This window comes from Cherax quadricarinatus, chromosome 30, assembly GCF_038502225.1.
Source record: "Cherax quadricarinatus isolate ZL_2023a chromosome 30, ASM3850222v1, whole genome shotgun sequence".
Lineage (NCBI taxonomy): Eukaryota > Metazoa > Arthropoda > Malacostraca > Decapoda > Parastacidae > Cherax > Cherax quadricarinatus.
The window spans coordinates 37,807,465-37,819,389 of record NC_091321.1 but is presented as its reverse complement, the minus strand read 5'-3'; the positions used below and the strand labels follow the sequence as shown (position 1 = coordinate 37,819,389).

Sequence of the window (11,925 nt, the reverse complement as noted above, 5' to 3'; positions counted from 1 at the left end):
GTGTCTGCGATGTTTATGCATCGGCGATTTTGCCAACCTGGACTCTTATTTTAGGCCAATTACATTGTTCCAGTTGACCAAATTCTTAGCTATTTCACTAGTATGCCTTCTATTTTATCAAATGACCACAAGAAACTGCCCAATCAACTACAGAATAAAGTGATCAGAAATTGGTAATTTGGCCAATTTCACACAAATTTCAAAATTGGGTCCCAAATAAATGCAGGCATTCCAGGCACTAAAATAAAATTTTCTTTGTTCATCAGTTATGTTTCCAAGCTTCACACATGAATTCCATTTTGATTTTTTATTCACATAAAGAATTTTCATTCACACCAAAAATTACAGTGGCACCTCGGTTTTCGTCATTAATTCGTTCCATAAAGTCTGATGAAAATCGAATTCAACGAAAACTGAAGCAATATTTCCCATAAGAAATAATGTAAATCCAATTAATCTGTTCCAAACAACCAAAAATATCAACAAAAATACGTTTTATAGACAATAACTATAGTTCTACATACAGAAAACAATGAGAAATAAATATAAAGGACTAATGAAATTGATAAATGAACAATTAACATCACTTTTACCTTTATTAAAGACTCTTGTTGGCGCATGGAAGACGGTGAGGAGGGGAGAGGGAGGAGAGGTTATTGTTTGGAAATGGAATCCCCCTCCATAAGGACTTCAGGTATCAAGTACCTATCTGGGGTTACTTCCCTTCTTTGTCTTTTACTGGCACTAGGACTAGCTTGAGAGTCACTGGAGCCCTATCGCACAAAAAATCTGTCCAGAGAGGTCTGTTTCTGGCGTCTCTTTAAGATTTGCCTAAAATGGGAAATGTCACTGAACATATTGCAGACACGGCTTGCAAAAGCTATGTTCGGGTGATATTCCTCCACAAAACTTTGCAACTCACTCCACTTTGCACACATGTCCTTAATCACTGAAAAAAGCACATTTTCCTATCTCTCTTCCTCCTCCTCCTCTGAAACAATTTCCTCAGCTGCAATCTGTTGCTGTTTCAGTTGCAGCTCTTCAATGGTTAGTGCTTCCCTATGATTGTCCACCAACACTTCCACATCCTGGCCACTCACATCCAACCCCATGGACTTCCCCAAAGCCACAATAGATTCCAAAACAGGCGTAGAGTTGTCAGGCTCAGCCTCAAACTCTTCAAAATCCTTCTCTTGGATATATTCTGGCCACAATTTCTTGCTTCTTTATCAAAGGGCTGGCACTTGGAACTTTCTTCGGCCCCATGTTGACTTATTTAGCAGTTGCATTCAATAAACAAGCACAAAACACAATGGATTATTACAAAATGTTTCGTATCAAAGCGCAGGGTAATGTTCACTCTACGAGAAACAAAGTCAGACTGACTCAGAACGTGTGCGTGGGATGCTTTGTGTGGGCGCAGGAAGGCGGACACATTCGGTACGGCGGACGAAAACTGAGGTGATGAATGAAAACTGGGACAAAATTTTGATGAAAAAAGTCGTTGAAAACCAAATTTGACGAAAACCTGGGCAAACAAAAACTGAAGTTCCACTGTACTACTACATAAAACAGTGTACAAAAAATATACAGCACACAGAAACTGTACAAATGAATACTAAACAAAAATTTAAATTGAAATACTATACATTAAATGAAAATTTAACTGCCTCTTACCTGTCAGATGATAACTAATGGCAAAACTCTAGCAGCTTCAAATCTTGCAGGAGAAAGCTGGTAGGCCTACATATGAGAGACTGGGTTTTCATGGTCAGTGTGCACAGCATTAAAAATATCCTGGAGCACACAGTGCAAGAGAAAAAAAAATGCAGCCATGTTTTTGGTTTAACCCTTAAACTGTCCAAATGTAGATCTACGTTCACCTGCATGGTGCTCCGAATATTTTGGAAAAAAGAAAAGAAAAAAAAAAGAAAAAAAAAAAAAAAAAAAAAAAAAAAAAAAAAAAAACTATTTCTGTTTTTAAATTAAAGAGGGCAATTTTCTGTGTGGTATAAGACCAAAAAAAAAAAATGTTAGGACCAGTACCTACCGAGATATAAGACCACGAAGTTGGCTCTGGATGCTCACCTGACGGCAACATCCAGTCCTTCCGCTTGAAGTGTTGCCAGTTTACCTTTTTCTCTCATTTTTATTTTAATTTATATATTTTTATGTTCTGATAATTACAATTTATAATAGTTCTTGTGATTTTATAGCCAATTTTGTTCTGACACTAATATTATGCACTGAAATAGTACTCAAATTGTAACAATCGCACTGACAGGTGAACATTTTCACCTACCTTGGTCATTTACTATTGTCTAGAAATATATACAAAGTATTTATAGGTCCCAGCAGTGTTTTAGACATGCTGGAGTATGATACTCCTTGAAGAATGGTGTTATGACAAGCATCAGAAAAGAAATGACATTTGATGAATATGTGCTGCTGGAGGGGGAAACCTTGCCTTTATATGTTTTGACTCTTGCACACAAACATGTCTCTATATGTCTGTCTGTCAGTCTGTCTATCTGTACATCTATCTGTCTGTCTAGTTCTGCTTATCTGTCTGTCTGTCTGCCTGTGTGTGTCTGTCTTTCCATCTGCTTGTCTCTGTCTCAGGGAGCGGCTAGTAAACCTGTTGGTTTGTGGTGTATGTGTCGCTCCCTGATTGCTGAGCAGGTGACACTGCTATTATTTGTGCTATGTTTGTCTTATGTCTTATGTCTACAAACACTGTATAACACTTGGCCTGGAATTTTTTGGGTTATCCTAGGTAATTTACATTATGTATAATAACTGTATTTATGAGTACATGTGAGAGACAGAGATGTAGACAGAGATACAGATAGATAGTGATATAGACAGACAGAGATATAAACAGATACAGACAGAGATATAGACAAACAGAGACATAAACAGATACAGATAGAGACAGCCAAAGCCAGCCAGCCAAATACATAAGAACATAAGAAGGAACACTGCAGCAGGCCTACTGGCCCATGCAAGGCAGGTCCATGTTACCCTCCCAGCTTAGACCAATGGCCCACCTAGTCAGGTCACATCCACTGAAAGAAGGAGCACAACATCTGACCTAGTAGCACAAGCTAGTCAGGTCCAACTCACACCCACTCATGCATTAATCTAACCTATTTTTACTTTCCTCTTAAAATGTGAGTGTTAACATGACATCAGTGAATCACTGGTGTTTGCCACGATATTTGCTCTAGCTGGCGCTCAACTGGTGCTCCCACAAGGTACTAAGTGGTCTCCAATTTTTTTCAGTGCGCACACTGAGTGCACAGACCCATTCTTTCATGTCTAGGCGAATCAGGCCTATCATGCCAAATTTGAAGGAATGAAAAATAAAATGTTGATATACGTCTGGAGCGCTCTGCACATGCACGTATGTCTACGTGTGGACAGTTTAAGGGTTAAAACAGTGACTTTGCGGTGTATTTTCATGTGGTATTTATGGTTGTATTCTTGCTTTCTTGGTCTCATTTGACAGAATGGAAGATATGTTGCAGAAGTAGAGATGATTTTCAATGGTTTAAAGAATAAAAGTAGCTTGAAATTGAGCTCAAATTAGTGGAAATGTTTGATTTTTGCCGATGTTCAAGAGTAAACAAATCATGTGTCCAATACACGTCAACTGTGGGTTTAATATGCATTCACAAATGTGCTGATATTATTTATACAATTATATAGTAGTCTGACAGTAAATCTATTTTTTGTGTGTATAAAAATTCAAAATGAAAAGCAAGCGTTATATAAGAGAGGCCGAGAGACATGACTAATGAACAGATAAAATGTTATTTTAGTGCCAGGAATATCTGGATTGTTTATGCTAGACCCTATCATGAAATTGGCTTTTCTTGAATTTTGTGTGAAGTTGGCCTAATTAGTAATTTCAGATCACTTTACTGGGAAGCTGAAATAGGTAAATGGGCAGTTTTGCATACTCAATCGATAGAATAAAAGAAGTTCTAGTGAAATAGCTATGAGTTTGGTCGACTGGAACAATGGAATTGGCCCAAAATAGGGCTCAAATTGGGCAAAATCGCTAATGCATAATTATTACCAAGACCGCCAACTTCACAATAGAGTAATTCTGTAAGTTTCCATCAAATTTTGTACTTTTGGTTTCATTACCTTCATAAGATGCACAGCAAGAGCTCAAGAGATGTTTAGAGCATGCACATTGGTCACTATACTGACTGAGACCCTCGCTGTGGACTCAGGTGATCATGTGATCTGAGTGCTGTCGGTCGACAACCAAGACCACATGTGAAAACCAAATCAAACAACTCAGTTTGAAAACTGATTTGTTTGAAAACTAGTCCATTCAACAACTGAAGCTCCACTGTATATTCATTTTGCCTAGTTCATGTAGTATAATGGCAATGTTTGCAATATCAAATGCAGATTTTAGATCAAGAAATGTGGTAAAACTAGTAGAGGTGTGTGTATTGAGACAGTAGCTACTGTCCTACTTTCATCAACTTACCTTTCATTCATTGTTCTTTGTGGCATTGTCTCTACTGTCAGATTCATCAACTTCCTCCTTTACAACCTTCAACTGTCAAAAAAAAAAAAATATATAAATTTTTTCTTCTGTATTTATATCAGGGATATACTGTGGTGGAAATTTTTCTTCCACTGGTCTGTCTCTCTCACTATACCCTTCTCTAAGTCAGTGACAGAACTCAGTTAGCACTCCCACAAGGGAGAAAGGGAAGGTGGACCTAACCGACTCTGTAAGGAAAAATGTCCAGGTGACGGGAATTTTTTATTTTTATTTATTTATTTATTTATTTTATGTCTTTGCAAACAGTACATTGAGATTTTGTATTTACAATAGTGGGTTGCAATGCAAAGAGAGCCTCTATTATGCCTGGCATTATGGGCCAACTTAACATTATTGACTTACAGTCTACTTAACACTAAGGAGTATATCATAGTTGTACAGTAGGATTGTAATTATTTCGTAGTTGTACAGTAGAATATTAATTATAAATGAATCAAAATTTTTATAATACAAAGATACATTTATATTCAAAAATGCTTTTTGTGAAAACGATGATTCAATTTTATTCCTGTCAACAATGGATAAAAGGTTCAATGTGATTGTTTCAGTTATGTGGAGTACACAGGTTAGTGTGTACTAACCTGTAAGTGGCTTTTGAGAAGAGTCTTAAATTGATTTTCAGACTGGGTTACTTGAATATCTTCTGGTAATGAATTCCATATTTTGGGGCCCTTTATGTGCATAGAGTTTTTACACAGTGTGATATGGACACGAGGTATAACAAAGAGAGATCTGTGTCTTGTGTTGTGGTCATGTGTCCTGTTTAGGTTGGTGAGGAGAAGTTTGAGTGGAGGGTTTATATTTGCATGTATTGTTCTGTGTATGTAGTAGGCACATGAATAAGTATGGATGTTCTTAATGGTGAGCAGATTCAGACTTTTGAAAATTGGTGGAGTATGCTGGCGGGAGTGGGAATTTGTTATCATTCTTACTGCTGCCTTTTGCTGGGTTATTAGGGGGTTTTAGGTGATGGGATGTTGTTGATCCCCATGCACAAATTCCATATGCAAGATAAGGGTATATGAGTGAATGGTACAGTGCCAGGAGAGCTGATTGTGGAATGTAGTACCTTATCATTGAGAGGATGCCTACAGTCTTGAGATTTTCTTGGTGGTTTGTTGTATGTGTGTCCGGAACTTAAGGCTACTGTCAAGGTGGATACCTAGGAATTTTCCCTCTGAGTCTTATGACTGATGATCCATTTAGCGATATGTTAATTGGATCATTTGCAGCTTTGTTTCCAAACTGAATGAAATAGGTTTTATCAGTGTTCAAGGTAAGTTTGTTAGTCATCATCCAGGCAGATATTTTCTTTAATTCAGCATTGACTGTGTTTGGGTGGGAAAAGACATATGTAGTGTCATCTGCAAATAATATGGGTTTGAGTAGCTGTGATGCATTCGGTAGATCATTGATGTAGATGAGAAAGAGGAGTGGTCCAAGGACGCTTCCTTGAGGGACTCCTCTTGTGATTGGTTGGGTGGAAGAGTTTGCATCATTTGCATACACATATTGAGTTCTGTTACTAAGGTATAACTTTAGGTAGTTGAGGAAGTGGCCTCTGATACCATAGTGCATTAATTTGGAATACAGCAGTTCATGGTCGACTGTATCGAAAGCTTTACGTATATCAATGAAAATGCCCAGCGGGACTTCTTTCTCTTCAAGTGCGGTATATATTAGTTCTAGCATGTGTATGATAGCATCATTTGTGCTTTTATTATTCCTGAATCCAAACTGACAAGGGTTTAATATGTTGTGTGAAACGAGGTAGGAATAGATCCGTCTATGAAGTAATTTTTCAAAGATTTTAGAGAGCAGTATTAAGTTAGATATTGGTCTATAGTTATTCAAGTCAGCTTGGTCACCTCCTTTATGGATCGGAGTGACCCTCTCTATTTTGAGGATTGTTGGGAAGGTAGATGATTCAATGGATTTGTTAAAGAGCGTTGCAATAATTGGTGACAATACTTGAGAAGCTTTTTTGTACATAAAAGCAGGCAAGTTGTTTATGTCTCCTGCCTTGTTTTTAAGGGTGTTTATGATGAGCGTAACTTCAATGGGGTTGGTTGGAGCTAGGAATAGTGTATTTGGGTAGGTACTTATGAGGTAGTCTGATGGACGGGTATTTGTGCTTGGTATTTTGTTTGCTAGATTTTTTTCCTATGGTGGAGAAGAAAACATTGTCTGTTTGCTATTTCGGATGGAGTGAGTAGGGGTTCATCTGATTTTGTTAGTTTGATTGCTTTGTTTTTGGATAACTTTTTAGTTCCAAGAATTTCAGATAGAGTTTTCCAGTTTTTTTTCATATCATCTTTGATGTTATGTAATCTATTTTCATAATACAATGTTTTTGATCTTCTTATCAGGCTGGTAAGTGCTGACGAGTAACTTTTAGACTGTTCTCTAGTTATTTGACCCATTCTATACTGTTTTTCATATTTGTGCTTTGTGTTAATGGATTTGAGGATGCTTGGTGTTAGCCAGGGATTATTCAGTCTCTTTGTTGTGATCTGTTTAGTTTTTCTGGGGCAATGTCTGTTATAGAGGCATTGGGCTTTTTTAAGAAAATTATTTAAACATTCATTCATATCTTTATATATTTCGAGCTCATTTTGCCAATCGATGTTATTCATAGCTGCTATAAAGTTGTTAACTGCTGCCTCGTTATGTAGTCTGAAGGTTACTTTAGTAATGTCTTGTGGCAGTTTGCCCAGATTAGTTATGAGAAAGGTTGGGTAGCAGTCTGTAGTGTTGTCTGTGATTATGCCTGATTTTAAAGGGAATATGGTGTTTGTCCAGATGTGGTCTATTAAGGAGAATCTTGTCTCGGAGATTCTTGTAGGTTTAGATATTGCTGGTAGCAACAGGCAGTTACTCGTTGTGTTTGTGAATTCGGTTACTTGTGGGTCCTGGTCGCGTGGTATGTTTATGGTGAAATCTCCTGTTAGTAGTAGGTGGTCTTTATTCATGTGTGCATCAGTAATCATGTTTCCTAGTTTTTCACTAAATGTTTGACTGTGGTACTCTGTAGATGTTTATAACTGTGAGGGTTTTTTGCAGGTCTTTTGATTTAAATTTGGCTATGATATATTCTCCATGTTCGTCCCTTGTGCAAGATTTATTGATACATTCGAGTTGATTTGAATAGTATAAAGCTGTTCCTCCCCCTTGCTGGTCTGTTCTACAGTTGTGTATGGCCATGTAGCCAGGAATGGTATATTATTATTATAATCAAAAAGAAGCGCTAAGCCACAAGGACTATACAGCGCTGCAGGGCAGGAAGGAAGCGAGGGCATCAGGTGGCAAAAGGGAGATGAATGAGTAATAGGTTACGGATAACAGCGGGGCAGTGGATGGTGAAAGGGTAAAGGGCAGCAAGAGACTGAACTAGAAAGGGCTGAGGGGAGTGCGAAAAGTATCATCAGAGTTTGTGGAGTAAATCAGTCGTTGTCAAGAAGTCAATGAGAGAGTCAGGATTAAAGGAGGGTCCATCAGCAAGAAGGGAAGGTAAAGAGAGAGTAGTAGAACGAAGACGACGTTGGAGGTAAATTCTGCGTGCTCGTTGATAGAGAGGGCAGTCTAACAGAATGTGGCTAATCGATACTGGAACTTGACACTGCTCACAGAGAGGAGCAGGGTGCCTTTCCATGAGATACCCATGAGTAAGACGAGTGTGGCCAATGCGAAGGCGGGAGAGAGTGGTCTCCCAACCTCGGCACTGATGACAAGAAGACGGCCAGTAACCTATGCTCGGTTTAATAGAATGAAGTTTGTTACCGAGCAGAGTTGACCAACGTTGTTGCCAACGGGTGCGAAGGTGGGTAGCTATTGTAGTAAAATAGTCAAGAAATGGGACACCTCGATAGGAAATTGGTAGGTCATGTACTGCTGACCGCGCAGCAGTGTCTGCCTGTTCATTGCCCTGTATGTCGACATGACCAGGGACCCAACAAAAAACAATATCTTTATGTTTGGTAGAGATACGGCGTAGCCAAAGTTGGATACGGAGAACTAGGGGATGAGATGTATCAAAGTTTCGTATAGCCTGTAGAGCACTAAGGGAGTCTGAGACTACTACAAATGATGACATAGGCATAGATGCGATACGAATAAGTGCTGCAAGAATGGCATACAGTTCAGCAGTAAAAATGCTAGCTGAAGATAGTAAATGTCCCCGCACGACGCTGTCCGGAAACACTGCTGCGAATCCGACGCCGTCTGAAGACTTAGAGCCATCTGTGTACACAGCAGTGGCATGAGAATGGGAATGGAAGTGATCAAGAAAAAGAGAGCGGGAAGCCACCGTAGGCAGTTGAGCTTTCGAGCAAGGGAGTGAGAAAGAACAGACCCGAACAGCTGGAACTTCCCAGGGGGGTAGGGAAAAGTGAGATGCTACATGAACATATAAAGGTGGTAACTGAAGGGAAGACAAGAGTGAATGTAGGCGAAGAGAAAAGGGACGGAGCAAACAGGGGCGGCGAACGAATAAAGAATGTCTACTAATATCGGTGACGATTCTATAAATGGAAGGATTGTGTAGATCGTGAGAGCGTACATAGTAGCGAAGGCAATGGGCATCACGGCGATCAGACAAGGATGGAACATTCGCTTCTGCATAGAGGCTCTCAACAGGGGAAGAGCGAAAAGCACCAAGGCACAAACGTAAACCTTGGTGATGGATAGAGTTAAGGCTAGAGAGAGTAGCAGGAGAGGCCGCGGAATAAATCTGGTCACCATAATCGAGTTTCGATAAAACGAGGGCTGAATGTAGGCGAAGCAGAGTTCGACGATCAGCTCCCCAGGAAAGATGAGCAAGGGTTTTAAGAAGGTTTAGCCGGCTGTGACAAATTGCCTTCAGAGAGGTTATGTGAGGTTTCCAGGATAACCGACGGTCAAAGAGAAGGCCTAGAAACCTGACTGTATCACGTTCGGGGATACGGGAGCCATAGAGGTACAAAGGATGATCGGAGATAACAGAGCGTCTAGTGAAAGTAATTTGGTGAGTTTTGGTACTTGAAAATTTAAACCCATGCGTGGTGGCCCAAGTGGAAACACGGTCGACCGCATGCTGGAGAGAAACTGCAATAAGATGACAGTCAGCGCCTGCACAAGCAATAGCGAAGTCATCAACATAGAGGGATGACCAAACATTGGGTGGAAGAACAGAGGCCAAATCATTTATAGCAAGGAGAAAAAGTGTTGTGCTTAGAACACATCCCTGAGGGACACCTTCAGCTTGGACGAAGTCCGGGGAAAGAACATTATTGACTCGAACACGGAAATGTCTGTCAGTTAAAAAGTTCTTAAGGAAGGATGGTAGATTGCCTCGGAGGCCTAAGGAATGGGCCTGGGCCAAAATATTATACCTCCAAGTTGTGTCATATGCCTTCTCAAGGTCAAAAAATATGGCAATAACTGAGTGATTATTCGCAAAGGCATTACGAACATACGTATCCAAGCGAAGTAAGGGGTCTATGGTAGAACGACCCTTACGAAAGCCATATTGACTAGCGGAGAGACTGTTGTGTGTCTCTAAATACCACATTAAACGTCGATTTACGAGACGTTCCATCACTTTGCAAACTGCACTAGTAAGAGCGATGGGGCGATAGTGGGAGGCATCATGTCCAGTAGTACCCGGTTTGCGGAAAGGAAGAACAATGGCAGATTTCCACAGCTGGGGAAGAACTCCTTGTGCCCAAATAAGATTGAAGAGGTGTAAGAGGACTACAAGGGCTGACCGATGTAAATGTTGTAACATACGAATATGAATGTCGTCAGGCCCAGCTGCCGATGATCGGCAAGCTGAGAGCGTTGCCTCCAGTTCTTGAAGTGTAAAAGGCACATTATACTGTTCTTCTCTGAGAGAAGAAAAGTCCAAGGGCACTAACTCTCTGGCAGACTTTGAGGAAAGAAACGAGGGGCATAGATGGAGCCCTCGGGAAATACGGACCAGATGTGTGCCAAGTTCAATGGCAACGTCGAGAGGGTTTGCTACATCAACACCAGCGACCCGTAGAACAGGAGCTGGGTCAGGAGAGTATTTACCACTCAATTTCCTCACTTTTTTCCAGACTGCACTCATAGAAGAAGCAGAGGTGATGGTGGAAACATAGTCTCGCCAACAAGTGCGTTTAGCTTCACGGATGACACGGCGAGCGATCGCACGCTTCTGCTTAAAATCAAGAAGTCTCTCAGCGGTTCTATTGTACCGGTACCTGCCCCATGCAGCACGCTTCAAACGTACTGCACGAGCACAAGCGGGAGACCACCAAGGCACGCACTTCTGAGAATGCCTGCCTGAGGTTTGGGGTATAGAATGAGAAGCTGCGGTATAAACTGACGTCGAGAAGATGTGTAGGAGCTCATCAATGGAGGATGAAGAAGGAACCTCACTAAAAGCAGTGAGGTGTGAGTAAAGATCCCAATTTGCCCGATCAAACTGCCAGCGAGGGCTACGGAAAGGTGGTGAATAGGAAGGAGAAGTAAGAATGATCGGAAAATGATCGCTGTCATGTAAGTCTGGTAGAACAGACCAGGTGAAGTCTAGTGCAGTGGAGGAAGAGCAGACTGATAGATCGATGCAAGAGAGAGTATGAGTACGAGGATCAAAATGGGTGGGAGTACCCGTATTTAAAACATGGAGGGGGTGAGAGGCAAGAAAAGCCTCCAACTGAATGCCACGTGAGTCACAATGAGACCCCCCCCAGAGGAAATGGTGGGCATTAAAATCACCAAGTAACAGAAGTGGTGGTGGTAAGGATGAAACAAGAAAGGCAAAGTCTGGGATAGAAAATGCTCGAGAAGGAGAGAGATATAAAGAACATATTGTAAACCACTTATTCAAGTGGATACGGGCTGCAGTGTAATGCAGCGATGTATGGACAAATAGTTGACAGTACGGAATATCATTGCGTAGAAGAAGGGCACTTTCATTAAAGGTCCCATCTGAGAAAGGATCCGAAGAATACAATAAATTATAGCCTGAGATAGGTTGAAAAACAGCCGAGTTTAATTTTGGTTCTTGTAAGCAAGCACCAACAGGGGAAAACCTGGAAAGCAACATCTGAAGCTCACCCCGATTACCCCTGAGGCCGCGGATATTCCACTGTAAATAGGCCATGATTGGCGATGAAGAAAATATCAGGAATCTGTAGGTAAAGGCACCTACGGACTAGAGGGGTTAGAAAAGTCAACGTGTGGTGGCATTGGAAGATGTTCAAGTAGCGAAGGAACGGAGCGTTGCGAAGAATGGGGTTGTGAAGATGGAGGAGAGGGAAGAGAAGGAACAGGAAGTGAATCAGTGTCCATTGAAGGTTTAGTCTCTGCAA

The 11,925-nt window shown here is 40.7% G+C and overlaps 1 protein-coding gene across 1 annotated transcript in view; it reads right to left on the bottom strand.

Moving 5' to 3' along the window:
• LOC128686465 (uncharacterized) overlaps window positions 1-11,925 on the bottom strand; it is a gene marked incomplete in the record, with an annotated part of 176,489 nt that overhangs the window by 37,022 nt on the left and 127,542 nt on the right. The window contains 1 exon segment of the mRNA XM_070090115.1: window positions 4,511-4,582. Coding sequence (XP_069946216.1) covers window positions 4,514-4,582 — 69 coding nt within the window.